The 21,066-nt window shown below is 36.0% G+C and overlaps 1 protein-coding gene across 11 annotated transcripts in view; it reads left to right on the forward strand.

The window, feature by feature from the left end:
• TCERG1 (transcription elongation regulator 1) overlaps positions 1-21,066 on the forward strand; it is a 60,131-nt gene that overhangs the window by 24,363 nt on the left and 14,702 nt on the right. For 7 of the 11 annotated variants that reach the window (XR_010942166.1, XM_067732153.1, XM_067732155.1 and 4 more), the window contains 7 exons: positions 8,660-8,820; positions 9,880-9,936; positions 10,305-10,371; positions 11,450-11,500; positions 12,879-13,014; positions 13,832-13,921; positions 19,572-19,690. Coding sequence is in view for 10 of the 11 variants with exons in the window: in XM_067732153.1 (XP_067588254.1) it covers positions 8,660-8,820; positions 9,880-9,936; positions 10,305-10,371; positions 11,450-11,500; positions 12,879-13,014; positions 13,832-13,921; positions 19,572-19,690 (681 nt within the window). In the remaining variant the exon portion in view is untranslated. The remainder of the gene's footprint in view (positions 1-8,659; positions 8,821-9,879; positions 9,937-10,304; positions 10,372-11,449; positions 11,501-12,878; positions 13,015-13,831; positions 13,922-19,571; positions 19,691-21,066) is intronic. The other 4 variants (XM_067732154.1, XM_067732157.1, XM_067732159.1 and 1 more) reach the window with 1 other exon arrangement.

Raw genomic sequence — 21,066 nt, forward strand, 5'->3', positions numbered from 1 at the left:
GTATAGTCAAATCATTTGTGTTTTAAAAGCATTTTGGAATAGTTGTTTTTTTTGTTTTTTGCGGTACGCGGGCCTCTCACTGCCGTGGCCTCTCCCGTTGCGGAGCACAGGCTCCGGACGCGCAGGCTCAGCAGCCGTGGCTCACGGGCCCAGCCGCTCCGCGGCATGCGGAATCCTCCCGGACCGGGGCACGAACCCGCATCCCCTGCATTGGCAGGCGGACTCTCAACCACTGCGCCACCAGGGAAGCCCTGGAATAGTTGTTTTTTATGTAGTTATTCTACCAACTTGGTACACAGGTTCCCTTTCAAAAATAATTGTGCAAAATATTTACCCAGTTCTAGAATCAAAGTTATGAAAACAATTTGTTTAAAAGAATGCATTTTTTGGACTTCCCTGGTGGCGCAGTGGTTGAGAGTCCGCCTGCCGATGCAGGGGATACGGGTTCGTGCCCCGGTCCGGGAAGATCCCACATGCCGCGGAGCGGCTGGGCCCGTGAGCCATGGCTGCTGAGCCTGCGCGTCTGGAGCCTGTGCTCCGCAACGGGAGAGGCCACAATGGTGAGAGGCCCGCGTACCGCAAAAAAAAAAGAATGTATTTCTAGATTGTGGTTTCTCTGAGAATTGTACATGAAAAGCCGGTAACCAGCTCCAAACCCTACCAGTCTGGAGTTTGTGGACGTTACCAGTTTTCAGACTTGGGTCTTTTCTCAGATTATTAAAATTTTCTTTTGGAATTTGTTTAAGTAATGCCTTTTTTCATCTTTCTTTTCCCCTTTCTGGAACATTTGTAACTTGCTTGTTGAGTATCTTGTACTTATGCTAAATCTCTTACTTTTTCTCTTACGCTTTATATCTATAATTCCTGTACTTTGCTTTGTTATTTTCTCATTGATCTGATATGATATTAGATGAAAGCATACAAAAGAAAGCATACAATATAAAGGAATTATATGAAGTAAAAAATTACAGAATTCCACTGTCACCAAGCCCTTCCTCGTTAGTAAAAGTTTGGTACATATGCTTTCTGCACCTTTTGCTATATTGTGTTTTATGCACATGTGTGTGGAGATGTGTGTGTGTTATACATTCACATTACAGTGTCTTTAGAAAGTATATTATTTCTGAATTTTTTAGTAAATGTGTCCTAGACATTTTGCAATTTTAGTACTTGTAAATCTATTTGTGATAGCATAGTTTTCTGTTGTATGAAAATAGGTAATTTGCCTACAAATGGGTGATTAGGTGGTCTTCTGTTTTTGTATTGTTTGTGTTTTTTTGTTTGTTTTGCCCTGGCATTACGAAAGTTGCTGTTTAGGGCATCCTTTCTACATACATATTTCTTTGTGAACACATGCAAGTATTTCTGTTGGATTTATTTCTAGAAGTGAAATTGTTGAATCAAGTGATAAAGCTATTTAAAATTTTGGTGAATATTGCTAAATAGACCTCAGAAAGGGTTTTTTTTTGTGGGAAGAAGGGGGTGTACCAGTTAATATTCCCAGCAACAGCCTGAGCGTACCAGTTTTCTCTGACTCTCACCAGTGTAGGGATATTCCTTTTAAATCTTTAGTATCCTGATAAGAAAAGAAATCTTGTATGTTTCCAGAATGTTGGTATAATTGAACCTATTTTATGTCTGTTGGCTGTGCATTGCCTCTTTGCAGTTTTTGCTCATCTTTTTATGGACTTGTCTTTTTCTTATTGGTATGTGGGAGCTTTGTATGTATACTGCTTTTAACGCTGACATAAAGAACTCGCACACCTCAATAATATGGAAAACAATCCAACAAAAAAGTAGTCAAAAGACATGAACATGTACTTTACAAGCAGTACGTGTGAAGGAAGCTCCTTGTCATTAGTACTCAGAGAAATGTAAATTAAAACCACACCTATGGGCTTCCCTGGTGGCACAGTGGTTGAGAGTCCACCTGCCGATGCAGGGGACACGGGTTCATGCCCCGGTCTGGGAAGATCCCACGTGCTGTGGAGCGGCTGGGCCCGTGAGCTGTGGCCGCTGAGCCTGCGCGTCCAGAGCCTGTGCTCCGCAACGGGAGAGGCCACAACAGTGAGAGACCCGCGTACTGCAAAAACCCCCACAAAAAACCACACCTATTAGAATGGCTAAAAGTTTTGAAAACTGGGCATGCCAAATGTTTTAGAGGATGGTGAGCAGCTGAAACTCTCATACACTGCTGATGGGAATTTCAAAATGGTAGGACCACTTTGCAGAGCAGTTGGGCAGTTTCCTAGGAAGAATATATAATAAATAATTCAGCCATTCCACTTCTATTTATTCGAGAGAAACAAAAACATATGTCTATACTTTTACAGGAATGTTCGTAACAGTTTTATTTGTAATTTATTTGGGCTGTTTCCAATTTTTGGCTATTACAAATAAGCAAGTATCTAGGAGTGGAAAAATACAAAACTAGAAACACCCCAAATGTGCATCAACAGGTGTATGGATAAACAAATTGTGGCATGCTACTCAGCAATAAAAAGGAACAACTATAGATGCACTCAACAACATAGATGAATATCGAAGTCATTATTGCTAGGTGAAATCTTTTGTGGAAATTATTTTTGTCATGGAATCCAACCAAAAACTAGGGCCTACTGATCCTAGGGAATACAAAGTACTTCTAGTTTTGATCTTTCTTTATAATTAATTTAAAGGCAGGAGTTGGGGGGGGGTGAGTGTAATACATTTTCATCCAATTATTCAGTGCAGAATCCTCTTCAAGAATTTCCATTAGAACCATCCTGAGACACTTAAGCGATCTTAGATGATCTAAGATCTTAGATCTTAGATGTTTAACTTTATTGGGAAAAAACTAAGCCTAAATTTTCAATACCAATTTCTGAAACACTGTTTGATCCATATTAATAGCAATAACTACTTTGAGGTGGAGGTGCTATTCTACTAACTCATGTTGGCTTCAAAATACCTAGGTGTGCTAATACAGCTCCAATGGTATTAGCGGTAAATGTGGAGTGAGAAGCTGTCAGGACATTTCAGCATTAATAGAAAAACTATGGACAAAGAATTCTTGTGTCGCAAAACTACCCTGTGCTAATAATATGCATGTTAAAGTGATTAGGGGTGAAATGTACTGATAATCTGCATTTTTTAATGTATCAAGAAAAGTAAGACTGGCAGATGCATTGATGGAAGGATAGATAAGTGATAAAGCATATATGATAAAATGTTAAATGTAAAATCTAGGTGGTCAGTATCTAGTATTCATTGTTCTAGAAACATTCTTTCGATATTTCTGTATGTTTCAATTTTTTCATAATATTGGGGGTAAAAAACTATGGAAACAAAAGGAACTCTAGAAAAGCAGCAGTTGATTGATATAAATGTATATATAAATAAAAATAAAGTCCCTGTGCCACTACAGGTAAATACAAAAGTTTAAATACTATAAGTTCAAAGATAAATTTTTCATAAGTTAAAACCCAACACAGATTACAGACAAATAAAACATGGCAAATACAGGCAGCCCTCAATTTGCACTTTGTACGGGACTGTAAAAAATTTATGGCAGGCTAAATCTTTGTGATGCAATCTTAGTAAGCAATGGAAAAAGTTACAGTTCTCAATGACCTTAAAAATTTTTGTCAAAACATTAAAAACTCTCTTAGAACCAGAAACTAAAGCTTACTGATCTAGGAAATATAAAGTGCTTCTAATTTTGACCTCTCTTTATTCTTAAAACAACAACAACAAAAAGTCAGATTGATGCTCTGAAATACCAGGAAAAGAATTCTAGTATAGTTAAGGAAAACATGGAACTTCATGTTTTTTACATTTAGCTTCTTATCTCTAAAGGAATAATAATTTGAAGAGCAACATCTAAAGATATCAAAAAAATAAACTAATAAAGTGTGATTATCCAAATGAAGTAGCATACTTGCTTAGCTGAACAATTTGTTTAACTTAGAGTTAGCACTTACCCATCTTATAAGAAATAGAAAATAAATTAGGGAATTAAGGTTACACTGATAGTACATTCCTTCATCGAGAGAACTTGGAAGATAATTTGGACAAGTGGTTATCTTTCGCGTATTCAGATGGACTGTAAAAACACTAGGACCATGTAGTTGCCTGTTTGGAGAAGGAATGGGGTGCTTCCTAAGGCACAACCTAGAAGCTGTAAATATGGTTTACATATATTAATTTTGTAGACTTGACTCTTGCTAAATGCATTTATTACTGTTTTGTAGATTCTCTGGGATTTTCTACATAAATAATCGTATCACCTGCAGATGGGAGCACATTTATTTCTTATTCTCTGATCTTTAATGCCACTTATTTTTCTCTTATTGCTAGGACTATCATATCAGAGCAATGCTAAATAAAAGAGGTGAACATCCCTGCCTTATTCACCATGTAGAATGAGAAAATTCAATCTTTTTTTAAATTTTATTTTAATATAAATTTATTTATTTTTGGCTGTGTTGGGTCTTCGTTGCTGCACGTGAGCTTTCTCTAGTTGCGGTGAGCGGGGCTACTCTTCATTGTGGTGCACGTGATTCTCATTGCAGTGGCTTCTCTTGCTGCAGAGCATGGGCTCTAGGCTCGCGGGCTTCAGTAGTTGTGGTACACGGGCTCAGTAGTTGTGGCTCGCGAGCTCCAGAGCACAGGCTCAGTAGTTGCGGCACACGGGCTTAGTTGCTCCGTGACATGTGGGATCTTCCCAGACCAGGGTTCAAACCCATGTCTCCTGCATATTGGCAGGCGGATTCTTAACCACTGCACCACCAGGGAATTCCGAAAATTCAGTCTTTTACATCAGATATAATACTAGCTATATGGTTTCTTTTTTAATTTGCTACTGTTTTTATCATAAATCTGCATCTTTCAAAATGAGTTTTTCTCCTTCATTCTTTTAATATAGTGAATTACACTGAGTTTTGAATGTTAAACTAGCTTTGCATTTCTGGAATAAACCTTGTCATGGTAGATTAACCTTTTTAGTATATTGTTGGATTTGATTTGCTAATGTTTGATTAAGTATGTTTGCATCTATACTCCTGTGGGATATGGATCTGTAAGTTTCTTTTGTAATGTTTTTGTTAGGTTTTGGTATTAGGCTTATGCTGGTTTCATAAAAATGAGTTGGGTGGTGATTGGTGATTTCCATTCCTCTGTTTACTGAAAGTTTATAAGATGATAGTACTTTTTCCTTAAGGTTTTATAGAATTAACAAGTAAACCTTCTGCGATCAGAATTTTTTTGCAGGGGAAGGTTTTTGATAACAAATTAAACTTCTTTAATAGTTATAGAACTATTCAGTTATTTTTGTTGTTTCTTCTGTCAGCTTTGGTAAGTTTTTCAAGAAATTTGCTTATTTTATCTAGGTTGAATTTGTTCTAGTTATTCTCTTAATATCCTTTATTTTTTAAAATATTTTCTTTATTTTTTCTTTTGGCTGCATTGGGTCTTCCTTGTGGCACATGGGCTTCTCTCTGGTTGTGGCTAGCAGGTTTTCTCTCTGTAGTTGCACCATGCAGGCTCAGTTGCCCCACAGCATGTGGGATCTTAGTTCCCCGACCAGGGATCCATCTTGTGTCCCCTGCATTGGAAGGCAGATTCTTTACCACTGGACTATCAGGGAAGTCCCCTCTTAATATCCTTTAAATGTCTTTGTTCTTAATTATTCTCTTAATATCCTTTAATGTCTATGATCTGTGGTGATAACGCCTTTTTCTTTCCACATAGTGGTGATGTGTTCTTTTTTTTGGATCAGTCAAACCAGAGGTTTGCCAATTTTGTGGTCTTTCGTAAAGACCACCAGCTTTGGGGTGGTTGGGCCCCTCCCCCCTTTTCCCGCTCTTATTTCCTTTTTTGTAATTACTTTGGGTTTACTTTATGCTTTTTCTAGCTTCTTATGATGTCCTCTTAGGTCATTAGTATTAGTTCTTTTCTAATATAATCATTTAAAGCTTAACATAGTTTCCTTTTAAGCACTACTTTAGCACCACTCTACAGATTTTGATATGTTGTATTTTCGTTACCATTCAGTTCTTACTATTATGAAATTTACTTTTTGATTTTGTCTTTGACTCATGTATTATTTAGAAGTCTGTCATTTCATTTCCTTAATTTGGGGTTTTTCTAGATATTTCACTGTTACTGATTTAATTGTGGTCAAAGAATGCATTTTCTTTGGTTTTGATACTTTAAAATTCACTGTCTTTTTTTTTTATTGTTCAGCAGATGGCCTTTAGTACTCTTAGTTTTGGGGTTTGGTTTGTCTGTCAGTTGTTGAGAGAGAGTTCTATTAATCTTTTACAATAGTGGGATTGCGTATTCCTCTCTAATTGGTCCGTTCTTCATCTATTTTTAAGCTCTGTAAATAGGCTTATATACATTTTACAGTTGTTATGTGTTCCTGATTGTCTTTTTTTTATCATTATGAAATGACCCTATTTATCTCATAATACCCTTTGTCTTCATCTGTTATTAAAATAGCCATGCCTGCCTTAATGTTGTGTGCATCTTTTTCCATCCATTTACTTTCACCCTTTCTATGATTTTATGTTTAAAGTTTGTCTCTTAAGACAGCTTATAGTAGTGTCTTGTGTTTTTATTCACTGTCAATTCTGATGCAATTCATGAAATAAATGAAAGAGAAATATGAAATCAGAAATAACAGAATATAATAACAGAATTTAAAGCCACATTAGAAATAGTAAAAAGGTGAACAGGCTCTGCTTGGTACATAGTCAAGAACAAGAAGAAACATTTGAGAAGGCTGAGAAAAATAAACAGAAAGAACAACCACATGAATGTAACTTTTGGTTGGATTTAGATCTATTATTTTTTCTGTCTTCTTTATTTTTGTTCCTGTGTTCCCCCTTTACTACTTGCATTTGAATTATTTGAACATTTTCCAACATTCCATTTAATAATTTATCTGTTGGCTTTCTGGTGATATCTCTTTGCATTAACTTTTGTTGTTCTAGGGATTACAGTATACATACCTAACCATTATAGCCTACTTAGAGTTATTATTGTACCACTTCACATAAAATATGGAAACCTTGCTACCATATAGGTTCGTTTTGAGTAATTTTTCATACATATTTTGAAGAACTTAAGAGGAAAAAATATCTTTGATATTTACCATTTCTGTTGTTTTCCCTTCATTACTAAAGATCCAGGGGTTGTGTTTTTTTTTTTTTTGAAGAATCATTTCCTTTCAGAAAAACTTTCTTATAGGGCAATTCTGATGGAGATGAAATCTCTTAGTTTCCCTTCATTGGGGAATGTCTTCTTTTCCCTTGTTCCTGAAGGATATTTTTGCTGTATATGGAGTTCTAGGTTTGCATTTCCTTTTTCCAGGGCTTTAAGGATGTTGTTTTACTGTATTTTTGCCTCTGATTTCTGGTAATTAATTCACGATCATTGGACTTTTTTCCCTGTTTGTTTTGTGCCATATTTTTCTTAGCTGCTATCAAGGATTTTTCTATTTGATTTTCACCTGTTTGATTATGTGTGTCTAAAAATGATTTTCTGGAAGTTTATCCTGTTTGGGGTTCACTGAGCTTCCTTAGTATTTATGTCTTTTACCAAATTTGGAGATTTTTGGGAGCCATTTTGTCTTCAAATTTTTTCCGCCCCAATAGTCTCTTCTTCTGGGATCCCAAAGACGTGTCTGTTAGGCATTTTGATACAGTCCCATAGGTTTCTGAGACACTCCTCATTCTTTTTTTTCACAGTTTCTCTGCTGAGAACTTCTGTCTTCATTCATTTCAAGTTTTTGCTTATCTTTGTTTTTGTTTTTCTAACTGCTGCTGTAAAGTCTTTGATTATTTCAACAATAGAAGCTTTGATAATTTCAACATCTAGGTCACCTTGATGGCAGCTGTGGATTAACTTTTGATTATCTGGTCATAAAGACCTGGTTTCTCTTAGAGTTTTAGCTGCCTGTGCTACTATCACTGTGCAACTAGGGGCCACCTCAGGGCAGAGGTTTGAGAGAGGATGGGAAATTTATACCCTTGCTTCTCTAAATTTTGACTCCATATGTCTGTTTATTTTTTTAAAAAAACCTTACAGAGTTCTCATGTACTTGTCTTTTCTATGTTGTTGCTGAGTTTCTAGTTGTAATTAATAGGAACAGTGGGCTGTAGTGGGCTACAGTGCCATACACGATAGGGACTTCTCTTTCTTTTTTAATATTTGATATAGTCAGATATTAAAGCCTTCATAAATGATTGCATTTGAGTTTGTAATCTGGTTTGGTAAGAAACATTAAGAAGTATTATGTAATACGTAGGGTGCCATGGTCTGTTCTTCAGCTTCAGAACTGCTTAATAGCATTATTTTTCGCTAGTAAATTCATCTTTTGTGATAGGTTAAAATTGAGTGTGCCAGACTTAAGTTCCTGAGCACTCTAAATTCTGATCACAAATTGCTTTGCTTTTCCTGGTTTTCTCCATAAGTATGTTGAGCTGCTATTTTACCCATAGCCAGTCAGCTCTGTTCTGTTCTAAAAATCATATTTTGCTCTCTATAAGTAACTAATAATATTAGTGTGTCCTTCCCCACCACCACCTCCCCTTCTGGTTGGATGGTAGTAAAAGACCTAACTATAAAATAATGTTCCATAACATAAGAAAATAATGTTTGAATCAATTCATAGGTGTGTTGTTTGGACTGGTGATGAGAGGGTCTTCTTTTATAATCCTACCACCCGTCTTTCTATGTGGGACCGACCTGATGATCTGATTGGAAGGGCGGATGTTGACAAAATTATTCAGGAGCCCCCTCATAAAAAAGGAATGGAAGAAGTGAAGAAACTAAGTAAGTTTTAAATTAGGAGTTACCCTCTAATTTTAATATTCTTTTAATATTTTTATGGAAAATGTGAGGCAACTTAGAAATCCTCTCTGTTTTCAAGGAATATAAGAAAAGGAATATTTGAGAAATGGAAAATAGACTGCTCTTCTAGGTTGAGTTCAATAATTTAAAAAATAGAGAATTTGGGTAAAATTATGTTTTGTAAAATATTATATATATTTTTTTAACTTCTTGTCCTTTTCAGGGTTGTCAGTCCAAGATATGTAGGTACTGCTCATGCTTGCTCCATGCTTATTAAAATGCTCCTCAGTGAGCCTTTTAGCACCTTTTGTGATTAGTAATATATATTTTGAAATAATCAAACTGTACAGAGTATTTTTAAAATAAAGTTTACTAAAGTTTTGTAAAATAAAAATGCAAAGGTCTTTTAAACTTGATGAAATATAGGGAAGGTAAGCCTTATTCCTGAGACTAGGGAGACTCCTGCACCTTATTAAGAGATAATCTTTTAACCTACTTTATGTTCAGATAGCATTTCAGTATATATGATATATAATAAATAGAAATATTTGTACATATTTTTATTGCATGTGTTTTATTGGTAATTTGCCATTGTATTGATATGGTTGTGTTTTTAAAGAACCCCCTTGTGTAGTATAGAAGCATGATAAATGAATCATTTAATAATTCAATTGAAACAAATCCTGGTATGTCATTTAATAATAATTGAGAAATCTTCGTGGATTATGTATACGTGGTACTAACATTTTCTGCTTACTAGTGATTTCCAAATTAGTGAAACTTCATCTACCCGGTGCAGAAGATACAAGGATTTGATTCATTTATTTGATAAATACATGTGTTAATAAAGATTTCAAAATGAATCAAAGATTTAATGTAAAGGGAAGATGAATAGAGGAGGTTTAGAATTATCATGCTTTGTTTAATGTTTTATAAAGAAGTGTTATGAGATAGATATATAAACAGTAATTTTTTAAAAGAAAAGATTGTGTACCATGTGCATATACTATTCATAATATTTGAAATGTTTTTTTTTGCCAGGGCACCCAACCCCGACAATGCTGTCCATCCAAAAGTGGCAGTTCTCTATGAGCGCAAGTGAGTGAACTATAAGTTGCAGCTTTAAAAAAATGCTGCTAACACCAGTGTTCCAGTAGTGGTTAGTGGAAGGATTCATACCTAAATATTTAAATTTTTGCTTACTGATTTTATTTTATTTTATTTTTTGCGGCACGCGGGCCTCTCACTGCTATGGCCTCTCCCGTTGCGGAGCACAGGCTCCGAACACGCAGACTCAGTGGCTATGGCTCACGGGCCCAGCCGCTCCGTGGCATATGGGATCCTCCCGGACCAGGGCACGAACCCGTATCCCCTGCATCGGCAGGTGGACTCTCAACCACTGCGCCACCAGGGAAGCCCCTGCTTGCTTATTTTTATTCTGATAGTTTAATTAAATTTTCTTATAGTTAAAGAAGAACAAGAATTAATGGAAGAAATGAATGAAGATGAACCTGTTAAAGCCAAAAAACGGAAGTAAGTAATACTTACTGTTTATGTAATTTAGGTAGATTTTTACCTTTTAAAAGCTGTGATTAGGTGCAGTCAGTTCATGATTGGGACAGGTAATGTGTGTGTTAGGAGACAGAAGTCATGATTGCTCTCTTTAGGCCTGTTATTAAAAAGCTTTGCTTCAGGATGTAGAAATGGTGTCCCTTCTGTTGCTAGATGTGCAAAAGATTTGGTTATTTAAATATGTATTATGAAGTCAAATGACATTTTAGGAGTTAGCTGATAAATTATTTTCAGACATTCATTATGCCTGAATTTTATAAAAATGTTACCTCCTTAATGTAGACCCCAACAGACACCATTCCAAAAATCTGATAAATGTAGACCCAGATTTCTCTCTCTTTTTATATACTGGTCACTTCACTAGTCCTTGTGTCCGTGGTCATTACTTGGAGGGAACCCATAAGCTTATTAGAAAGTGCTCTGAGAGAAAGAGAGTGGTATAAGTGGAAGTATTAGCTTGACCAGTGCTTGGTAAAATGAATGTTACTAACTATGGGGGGTGAAAGGGTGGGGTAGAAGGTGTTTGTGTATGGGCCGGGGAGGCATGGGACCATTATTTAGCAGCAAAAAGGAAAGTTTGAAGACGTTACTATGGACTGGTTTATCATAGTCCTTATCTGAAAAGGACAGATTGAATGCAGCCAAATTACGGCAAAGACATCAGTAAGACAACCCCTGTCAAGGGTGGTTCTTTTTTAAAAAATTTTCTTTATTGGCAACAATGTTAAAGAAAGTAAGATATTAAAGAGTCACTCACAATTGACCACAGTAACAACAGCTGTTTGAATTTTTACAGTTGACTTTTTTAGTTCTTGACCAAATGTATAAGTATTTTTATTGGTTGTAATCAACTGAATTTGTGTTCTTTTTTTAAAAAATGTAGAATAAGATGTTTGTTTTCTTAATTATTATAAATGACTGTATTCATTCTGTTTATGTACCATAATTTTGGATGTTCCTACAATGTTAAACTTTTAGGTTGTTTTTAATTGTTTGTTCTTATAGACAACTCTGTAAGGTTTTTAACTGCTTTTATCAGGAGAATGTCAAAGAAGTCCTTTATGTGGATTGCCCGAGCTTCTCTATTTAGGTACAAAGCTAAAAGCCTATTTTTCCTGGCTTAGTTTTTCTTTATTTCTTTTATTGAGATAGATAGTGATAGTTTGTATTGTGACATTTTCATTTAGTATAATTCTATAAAGGTTATTTGTTTTCATTAGTTGTATTTCTTGGATGTCTTTTAACTCTTTATTTAAATAGTTCTTAAGTGAATTATTATAAGAGGGTATATTGTTTGGCAAATTGCTTTTACCTGTTTGTTTTGTGCATATCTTAGGTCACAGACTATCTCGCTAAGTTCCTGCAGGTCACGGACTATATCTTCTATTTTTGATTCATTCCCTAAATTGCCAGTTACCTCTCACTATATTTGTGGGCTGGCCTTATTAGTTCCATTCATCTCCTGGGCTACCTTCATTTTCCTATATAGCATGCTTTTGAATTTCCTGATGTTCTGTTTTCCTAATTCTCTTTAAGTTTATGCAGGAAATATGAACCAATTTTATTTTTATACTTAGCAGATCGAATTTAAGAAGGAAGATCTGCTTAAACACACCTGAATGTTACTGAATTACTTTTTTTGATTATTCACATGAATGGTCCTTCTTCATAGGGCAGAGGTTTGAGAGTTGACTCAATTTCATGTTTACAATCTCACTTGAGTACCGTACAGCAGCAGGGTTGCCCTTAGCCCTGAGGTGCATTTTTGGAGAAACAAGAAGTAGTTTAGTCATTGATGAACAGTTCTAATTCCACCTAACTACTCCGGGGCCTATGTTGCTCTCTGGGACCTGTCCTTCAACTTAAATCTCAACTTATCACCCAGAAAGTGAGTAAAAAAAATGTCAGGTAGGTAAGGTATATATCTCACATATCCACTTGGCCAGGTTTGCAGATATTTTATTTTCAAAATAAATATTTGAGATTACTAAGACTTATACCAATTTTTATTAGATTAAAAATTGTATGCATTTATAATGTAAAACATTTTGGAAAATATTGTTTTTCCTATATAATTTCAAGAACTAAAAACTATATTCTGTGCTGTTTGATTCTAACACATAGAGTTTTAATGCAATATTAGATAAGTTTTTTGTTTTTGTTTTTAAGTAAGGTAGTTCATTTTGTGTATCAGCTAGTGTCAGGAAGAGACAGCACATTAAAGGTATTTTTCATTCCTAACAATGCAGCCACTGTAACATCATTAGAAGCTCATTGTAACTTTATTATTATTATTTTAGTGAAAGTTGCTTATCCCTTAGAGTTTATTTGAAACCCTCAATATAATTCTTTTTTGCCAAAAATATGCTGCTCAGTAGTGAGTCTTGGATATTCCAGTGATTTTAAGATTTTAATAAGATTCCTTATTAATATTTTGTTAGTTGATGCCTATATTTTCTTTTTTATAGGAGAGACGATAATAAAGACATTGATTCAGAGAAAGAAGCTGCCATGGAAGCTGAAATTAAAGCTGCCCGAGAAAGGGCCATTGTCCCTCTGGAGGCCCGAATGAAGCAGTTCAAGGACATGCTGCTAGAGAGAGGGGTCAGAAAACAATCTTTGGGGGAGATATTTCTGTTTTGTATAAGTAATATAAATATGTCTTGCTAAAAGGTCAAATCTAAGGTTAGTGCTCATGTTGTGGGGGGCGGATAAGGGAAGCCTGTCAAATCACTGTACTCTTTCAAACAGCCTTTTTCCTGGCTAATGATATCATGTTTAACTAGATGCCATTTTACTGTCCTTTTAAGTACAAATAACATTTAACATTTATTGGGTCATTAAATTTTGGTGAGTAATATAAGACGAATATTAACATTACAGAATGGCGGACTACACGGAATAGGTAAGGTGTATGTGATTCTTTTAATATCTACAGAATGGCTTTTGGTTAAAGGAGAACTGGTACTTTATGATATTACTGTTAATGAAGCTTAATTGAGAAGGGATTTCAACCTTTTGATTATATTCACAGATTCATTTGAGTAAGTAAAATTGTTCAACTTTAAATCCCAACATTGTTCACAAGGTTGGAGCAAGCTTGGGAAATCAAAATGCAGATCTTCAAGGCTTTTTCTGATGTACTGATTTTTAAAATGTCACACAGTAGTGGTTATTTTAATGAGTAATTAAGTGTGTGTTATTTCTATATAATATAGAAATGTTCAGAGCCAATTAGTGTGGAAGTGTGCTATTGCTAGCCTCCCACTGCTTGTCATTTATTAGTGATGGAAACGGCAGTATGGCTTTTATTATGTGTCCTTTTTAAGCAGATGTCCTGTAGATTTCAAGCAAAATTATATGACCTTTCTGTTTTTAGAGCCAACTTAATTATGAGGCAATACATTTTTTTATTTTAAAGGTGTCTGCTTTTTCAACATGGGAGAAGGAGTTACACAAGATAGTTTTTGATCCTCGGTACTTATTGCTTAATCCAAAAGAGAGAAAACAGGTAAAAGGAAAATAACAGTATTTAAGTAATGTATATCCCTTGCCAGCACAATTTTTTAAATTAATTAATTAATATAAATTTATTTATTTATTTATGGCTGTTTTGGGTCTTTGTTGCAGTGCACCGGCTTCTCATTGTGGTGGCTTCTCTTGTTGTGGAGCACAGGCTCTAGGCACGCAGGCTTCACTGGTTGTGGCACGCAGGCTCAGTAGTTGTGGCACGTGGGCTCTAGAGCACAGGCTCAGTAGTTGTGGCGCATGGGCCTCGGTGCTCCATGGCATGTGGGATCTTCCCGGACCAGGGCTCAAACCCGTGTCCCCTGCATTGGCAGGCGGATTCTTAACCACTGCGCCACCAGGGAAGTCCCCAGTATAATTTTTAAATTGTAAGGAATAAAGTACGATCCTTTATTTTTCTAACATAGTACTTTAAGAACAGTTTCATACCTTAGAACATAGTGATCCTTTGTGTGGACATTTCTGCCTCAGAAATACTTGGATTCTTTTGCCATTGTGGACATGGCTTTGCCTCATGCGCATTTTGTCCTTATGCTTCATACATACTGATGTTATACCAAGGTTTCAGGGTCATTTCACATGCATTTATTAACTTAGTTTTTACTGGTCAAATGATGCAAATTTAATGTAGAAAAATAGCAAAATACAGATGAGTAAAAAGGAATAAAACCTACCTCCAATCATTTCCAGCTGATAGGCCCATTGTTGAACACTTGACCCTTCCCAACTGTTAATGTGCTAATATACATATACATATATATGTGTCTGTATTGTAGATAGACAAGACTCAGCGTGTTTTTACCTCACACATGCTACCCACACAAATTCCACATCTATTAAGTGGCAACTGTTAAAATGTCTTTTCATCGTAAACTTAGAGTAATAATGGACGCTTCAAGGTCTCTACTGAACTAATAAGAATTATAAGAACTAGAGTTAACTTGTTACTGAGCTGCCATTTATTTCCACGATGATTCAGTGACACATACCATCTCATAGTGATTGCTGCTTCCTCTAAAGTGTTGCACACTTCCAACTTATATAATTCCTGAATTACCTGGACCACCCTGACAGTCATTTCTGTAAAATGGTGAGTATGTCGAACCACTTGCTATAGTGCTGTTGAGCTACACAATTTCATTTGGTAGAAGTAGTGTCCATCTTCCGTATTTATAGTTTAATGGTTGTAATAATTCTCTGCACAGTTTGTACCATTATGCATGTAGGTCTAATCATAGACATTTTATGAAGAGATGAAATTTACAGTGTACCAAACATGTATTTTAGACTCATAATAGGAAGACATGACTTTCCATATGTACTTGCATCTGTGTTTCATGCACTGTAGTCTTTTTTATTTTAAACTATTTGTGATGGTCTCATTTTCACCTCAGTTGATGGCCCTATCAAAACCTATAAATTAGCTTGATTCTTTACTTTTCCCCACTGTGCATTTCAAGTCTTATCAGCAAAATCTACCTCCACAACCTTTTCTAAATTATTTACCATTTATTTACCTCTTATTTACCATTTCCCTTGCTATACCCTAATTCAAGGTACCATGGTCATCTGTGTGGCCCCTAATTGATCTCCTTGGCTCCTTCCATTCTTGCTCTCCTCTGTAGTCAAGTTCTTTTTCCACACAGCAGCCAGACTAATTTTAAAGTTTGACAAATTAAGGCACTGTTCCCTTGCTTAAAAAATGTGCATTGCATACTATTTCATTTAGGATAAAATTGAAACTCTTTTTCATGACCTATAAGATTCTACATACACTCATGTCTGCATACTTCTCAAGCCTCTTTTTTTATGTTCATTTATTCTAGCCACGCTGGCCTTGATATGCCTTGGCCAATACAGGCATATTCTCGTACTTATTAGTCCCTTTTCCTGGAATGTTCTTCCCCTAGGTGCTTGCATAGCTGACTAAATCATTACATTCAGATACTTGACCAGGTGCCTTCTGATTAACCTGTCTCTTTGCCTTCTTTACTTTCTTTGTAGCACTCAGAATTCTATCTAAAATTATCTTAACCATCTGTCTTTTCCTACCACAGAGGGCAGGAACTTTGTTTTGTTGATTGCTCTGTATGTGGTGCCTGGAACAGTGCTTTAACCTGAATATCCCTGAAGACTTAACTTTAAAACTTTTATGACTTTTACTCTTCATGGCACTGAGTGTTGCAGTTTCTGAGTTAAATTACAAGTGCATATTGAGAACTAAAATTCTTTTTTAATTTTGAAGGCATTTTATAAGCTGGTGGTATTATTAACTCCTTAATAGAGTTACAGTTAAAAAGAGAAAAAGTATCAAGCATTATTCTGTTTTAAATAAAAACTCAAAGGTTCTCATACTTTTTGAGTAGAAATCTTTTTTTAAAACGGGAGTGTAAGGAATGAGGGAACGTAAAGCCGATTGTATTGGGAGGCATGGCACAAATAATTAGGAGAAACTTGGAAGCATACCAGAATTTCTAATTTTCTATGAGATGTTCATCTCAGAGAGTGAATCCTAACCTTGGTGTGGGATATCCTAGAGGAGAGGATATGAAGTTTTTTCCAGCTTCTGAAAGGAAACTTAATATAAATTCACTTGGCTTTTATTTATAATTTAGTACTTTTACAAGTAAGAACTATATACTGAGATAGGAGAGGGGTTGGAAACAACACTCTTCCCCACTTCTGTTAGCCTGCAGATACTTTCATGAGCTACTACAGTGCTATATTTAGAAGGTTTTGAAAATGACCTACATGCCTAGCAGGGGACTGCTGAGATAATTGTATATATTTCTATATAGCTTTTAAAGATTTGTGGATATATATGAACTTACCTGGAAAGAGGTCTGAAGTGTTTAAGTATTTATTTATTTATTTGTTTGTTTGGTTGCGCTGGGTCTTTGTTGTGGCAGGGAGGCTCCTTAGTTGTGGCATGCGTGTGGGATCTAGTTCCCTGATCAGGGATCGAACCCAAGGTCTTAAGTATTAAAAAAAAAAAAACTTCTTCTGTTTTACCTTTTTCTAAGACGTGCATGCACATTTTTAAGGAGCCACAGAGTTCTTTAAGATATGTTTGGAAAAATATTAGAGTGTTTTATCTTCCAGAAGACATTTCTTTCAGAGCCTTCTGACTTTCTTCAGTCTGGACTGGTTGCCCTCAACACCTGATGTACAGCTGTCATTTTTGAGGATGACAGCTCTTGATCATCATCCTGGGGATTTCCTTCATCTCTCTTTTTTTGTGGAGGGGGAAGTTTACCTGTCTCCTGCATTGTATGTCGTTTCTTTCTTGGTTTACTCTCTTTTAATGCATTCTATCTCTGTAGTAGCTTCCTGAGAGAATGTACATGGGAAATAAATTTTTGAGGCCTTATATATTTGAAAACACTTTTATTGTACCCTTATTTGGAATTGTTTGGCTTGCTAAGGAATTTGAAGTTGGAAATCTTGTTCCTTCAGGATTTTGAAGGCATTGCTCTGCATATAGTTTTCACTTATTTTTGGAACTTCTGTTTATTACTTGTTCCCTTGTATGTGGACCTTATTTTTTCTGTAACATGTAGGATCTTCTGTTAGTCTTCAGTGTTCTGAAATTTCATGGTGATTGTGTATGGCTGGTGGAAGGGCCCTTTGTGCTAGGCACTTGGTGGCCCTTCCAATGTAGAAACTTTTATCTTTCAGTTCTTAGATTTTCTTGCATTGCTTTTTTGATTTCCTTCCAGCTGCTTTATTTTTCCATTCTCGGCCAGAGCATTTGTGCTCTGGGCTGGTCCTCAGAGTTTCGTATCTTTTCTCTCTTGTTTTCTATCTCTGTCTTTTTAAAAAACTTTCTGGATGATTTTCTCAACTTTATTGTCTAATAACCCTTCAGTTAGATTTTTATTTTCTTTGTCATGCTTTAGGAGTTCTTTTTTTGTTGAGTTTTCTTGTTTCATGGTTGCAATGTCTTAATTTTATGATATAGTTTAGGATTTTTTTCTTATTTTTCATTTTCCTGTATAGTCTCTCTTTCCCCTAAGTTTTTTCTGTCTTGGTCTCTTTTTTCATGTTGGAGAGTATCCTTAGATGTTTTTGTGGACCCTAACTGCTGATGATTAAGAACAAGGCACTAAGGTGCTATTTGGGCACTCTTAGCATCTGGTGGTCTCTCATGATTGTTGACTTTACTGTAGAACAGTGGTTCTCAACCAGGGCATTTTTGCCCTAGGGGACATTTTTGTTTGTCACAACTGAGGGAGTGCTGCTGGCATCTTTTGGCCAGCGATGCTGCTGGACATGATCTGGTCCAAAATGTCAAAAGTGCTGAGGTTGAACCCCCCCCCCCGCCAGCCACCCCGCTGTAAGGTGATTTAGGCTAGTTTGTTGCGATCCTGCAGAGCAAGTAATTTTTAGGCTGGTTAGATCCTGGATAAGGACTTTTAGTCTCCTTGCTCTTGCTGCATTGGTTCTGAAAGAACTGTGTCTTGATATGTGGTAAGTAACTGCTTAATTCCCTGTTTTCTCAATCTGGTACGCCTCATTCTTAATTTATGTTCCCCCAGACCAGAGAGAGTATTTTGCCTTTTAGAACAAGGGTCAGCAAATTTTTAACATAAAGGGTTAGATAATAAATATCTTAGGTTTTGTGGGCCACGTGGTCTCCGTCATGATTGTGTAACTCTACTGTTGTAGTGTGAGAAGACCCACAGATTTATGTAAAGGAATGAACATGACTGTGTTCAAATAAAGCTTCATGGACACTGAAATTTAAATTTCATTTAATTTTCGTGTATCATGAAGTTTTCTCTTACTTTCCCCAACCATATAAAAATATCAAAACTATTCTTGTGCTGTAAAGAAAGAGGCAACCGGCCAGATTTGGCTAGCAGATTGCGATTTGGTAACCCTTACTCTAGAGAATAACCCGTTGCCTTACTGAGTTTCAGGAGTGGCAGTGCCCCAGATACATAAAGTTGGCAACGAGGATCTAGTGGTTAAACTGCTTCTTAAAAAGCTTTATTGTAGCATTACCCTATCCTCACTTCATGGGTATCTGGTGCTATCAATTCTGGAGCTGTTTGAGGATTCTCTAATTTACAAAATTGGTTACTTTGTTTTCTTGACTGCTGGTTTAGGGCCAGCTTTCTTGTGTCTGCCAAATCCTTTATCACCTCTCCATGTGCTTTTCAGCTTCCAGAGTTGCTGTTTTCTTTTTTCCACATTTCTCTGTTCTTACTGGTTTGTGACTTCAAAAGTTCATCATCTTGACTATACATTATTAAGTGGGAAAAAATATATAGAATATGTGTAAAGCAAGATTACATTCTGGGTGAAAATAATTATGTCTTAAAGAGAAGCGGGGGCTTCCCTGGTGGCGCAGTGGTTGGGAATCTGCCTGCCGATGCAGGGGGCGCGGGTTCGTGCCCCGGTCCCGGAGGATCCCACATGCTGTGGAGCGGCTGGGCCTGTGGCCCGTGTGGCCACTGAGTCTGCGTGTCCGGAGCCTGTGCTCTGCAGTGGGAGGGGCCACAGCGGTGAGAGGCCCACATACCGCCAAAAAAAAAAAAAAAAAAAAGAGAAGCAAAGATTCTACACTTTGGTATTTAGATTACCTATATGAAAGACTAACTTGTCAAATTGGTTTATTTTTGTAATAGGTATTTGATCAGTATGTAAAGACCAGGGCAGAGGAAGAACGCAGGGAAAAGAAAAACAAAATAATGCAAGCCAAGGAAGATTTCAAAAAAATGATGGAAGAAGCAAAATTTAATCCAAGGTATATGGTTTATTACTATCAAATATCGAAGTATGTATATATTTTCTCCTAGATCAGTTGAATATATATATGTGTGTGTACACACATGCGCGCACACACACACACACATCTTTTGGACTTCTGGACATGAAGAACTTCTTGTTTCATTATTGGTTTCTGCCTTTCTAAGAATCTTCGTTCTTTGGAGGGAATCCCTGGTGCTCAGTGAAGCATTGGTTTTCAAGAAAGGGTACCTTTGTTTTAAAAGCTTCCCTCTGAGAATAAGTTTCCTTCTCTGGAAACTGGTAAATGATTAAAAATCTGTCCCTGTCTTCTTTAAGTTTTACACATAATGAATTGCAGAGTGGGAACATTATTTTGATTGAATTGAAGTGGTGAAGGACCTTTCATTTCAAAAATTTCGAAGTGTCTAGATTATTGTCTTGTCTGACATTTTCATTTAATTGTTAATATATATTGAATATATGTAAAGGGCTAAAGAAAAGGAGACATTTTAAACTTATGTGCTTATTAGCATTATAATAATAATGGCATCAGTTATTGGATATTTTAGATAGATGTATGAACTTACACATATATGCAGTTAAAGTACATGCATATGTGTATGTATATTATCTCATTCAGTCTTCAAAACAACCAGTGTGATTCAGGTGCTCATATCCTACCTATTTTACAGATAAGGAAAGTAAGATATATGCAAATTAGGTAACTTCCCTGAGTGAATGTGGGATTTCAGCTGGGTTCCAGTATTACACAGAATAGTCAAGACAGGGAGAATCACTTTCTTGTAGAGATATTAAGTTGCTTTGAGTATACAAGAACATGGAGAATCTCTAAAACTATGGGGTAGAATCATGGAGTCTCTGGGTTAAATGGCACTTTTTATAAAAGTTTATCTTGTTTAAACAGTTACTTTTGTCAGTGGAGACAGGGAAGAGTATTGTTGTTTGGAAAAGTGTATTTGGTACACTTTTTCAGAAGTGTATATTTGAAAAATGAAGGGAAACTTAATGGTGTTATTAATACAGATTTCATAAAAGCAAGCTGAGTATTTGTGACCATAAAGAATGTAATATTCTTCAGAGGTTAACAGAGTTTCAGACTTTCCAGGGGGTCTTGGGCTTTTTCTTAATCAAAAGGGTAAGTTCATGGGTCAATGCAATTGCGACTGGGTTATAAAAGACGTTTTGGAAGGCAGTTGAGGAACTTGGAACATGAATTGGTATTATATAATATTAGAGATTAGTAATTTTCTTGGATATTGTGGTTATGGAAGAAAAAGTATTTAGCCTCAGGAGATGTATGCTGAAATGTTTATAGATGGAGTCTCATGATGTCTACAGGTTATTTTCAAATGATTCAGCAAAATATATCTA

Source organism: Pseudorca crassidens, chromosome 3, assembly GCF_039906515.1.
Source record: "Pseudorca crassidens isolate mPseCra1 chromosome 3, mPseCra1.hap1, whole genome shotgun sequence".
Taxonomy (NCBI): Eukaryota; Metazoa; Chordata; class Mammalia; order Artiodactyla; family Delphinidae; genus Pseudorca; species Pseudorca crassidens.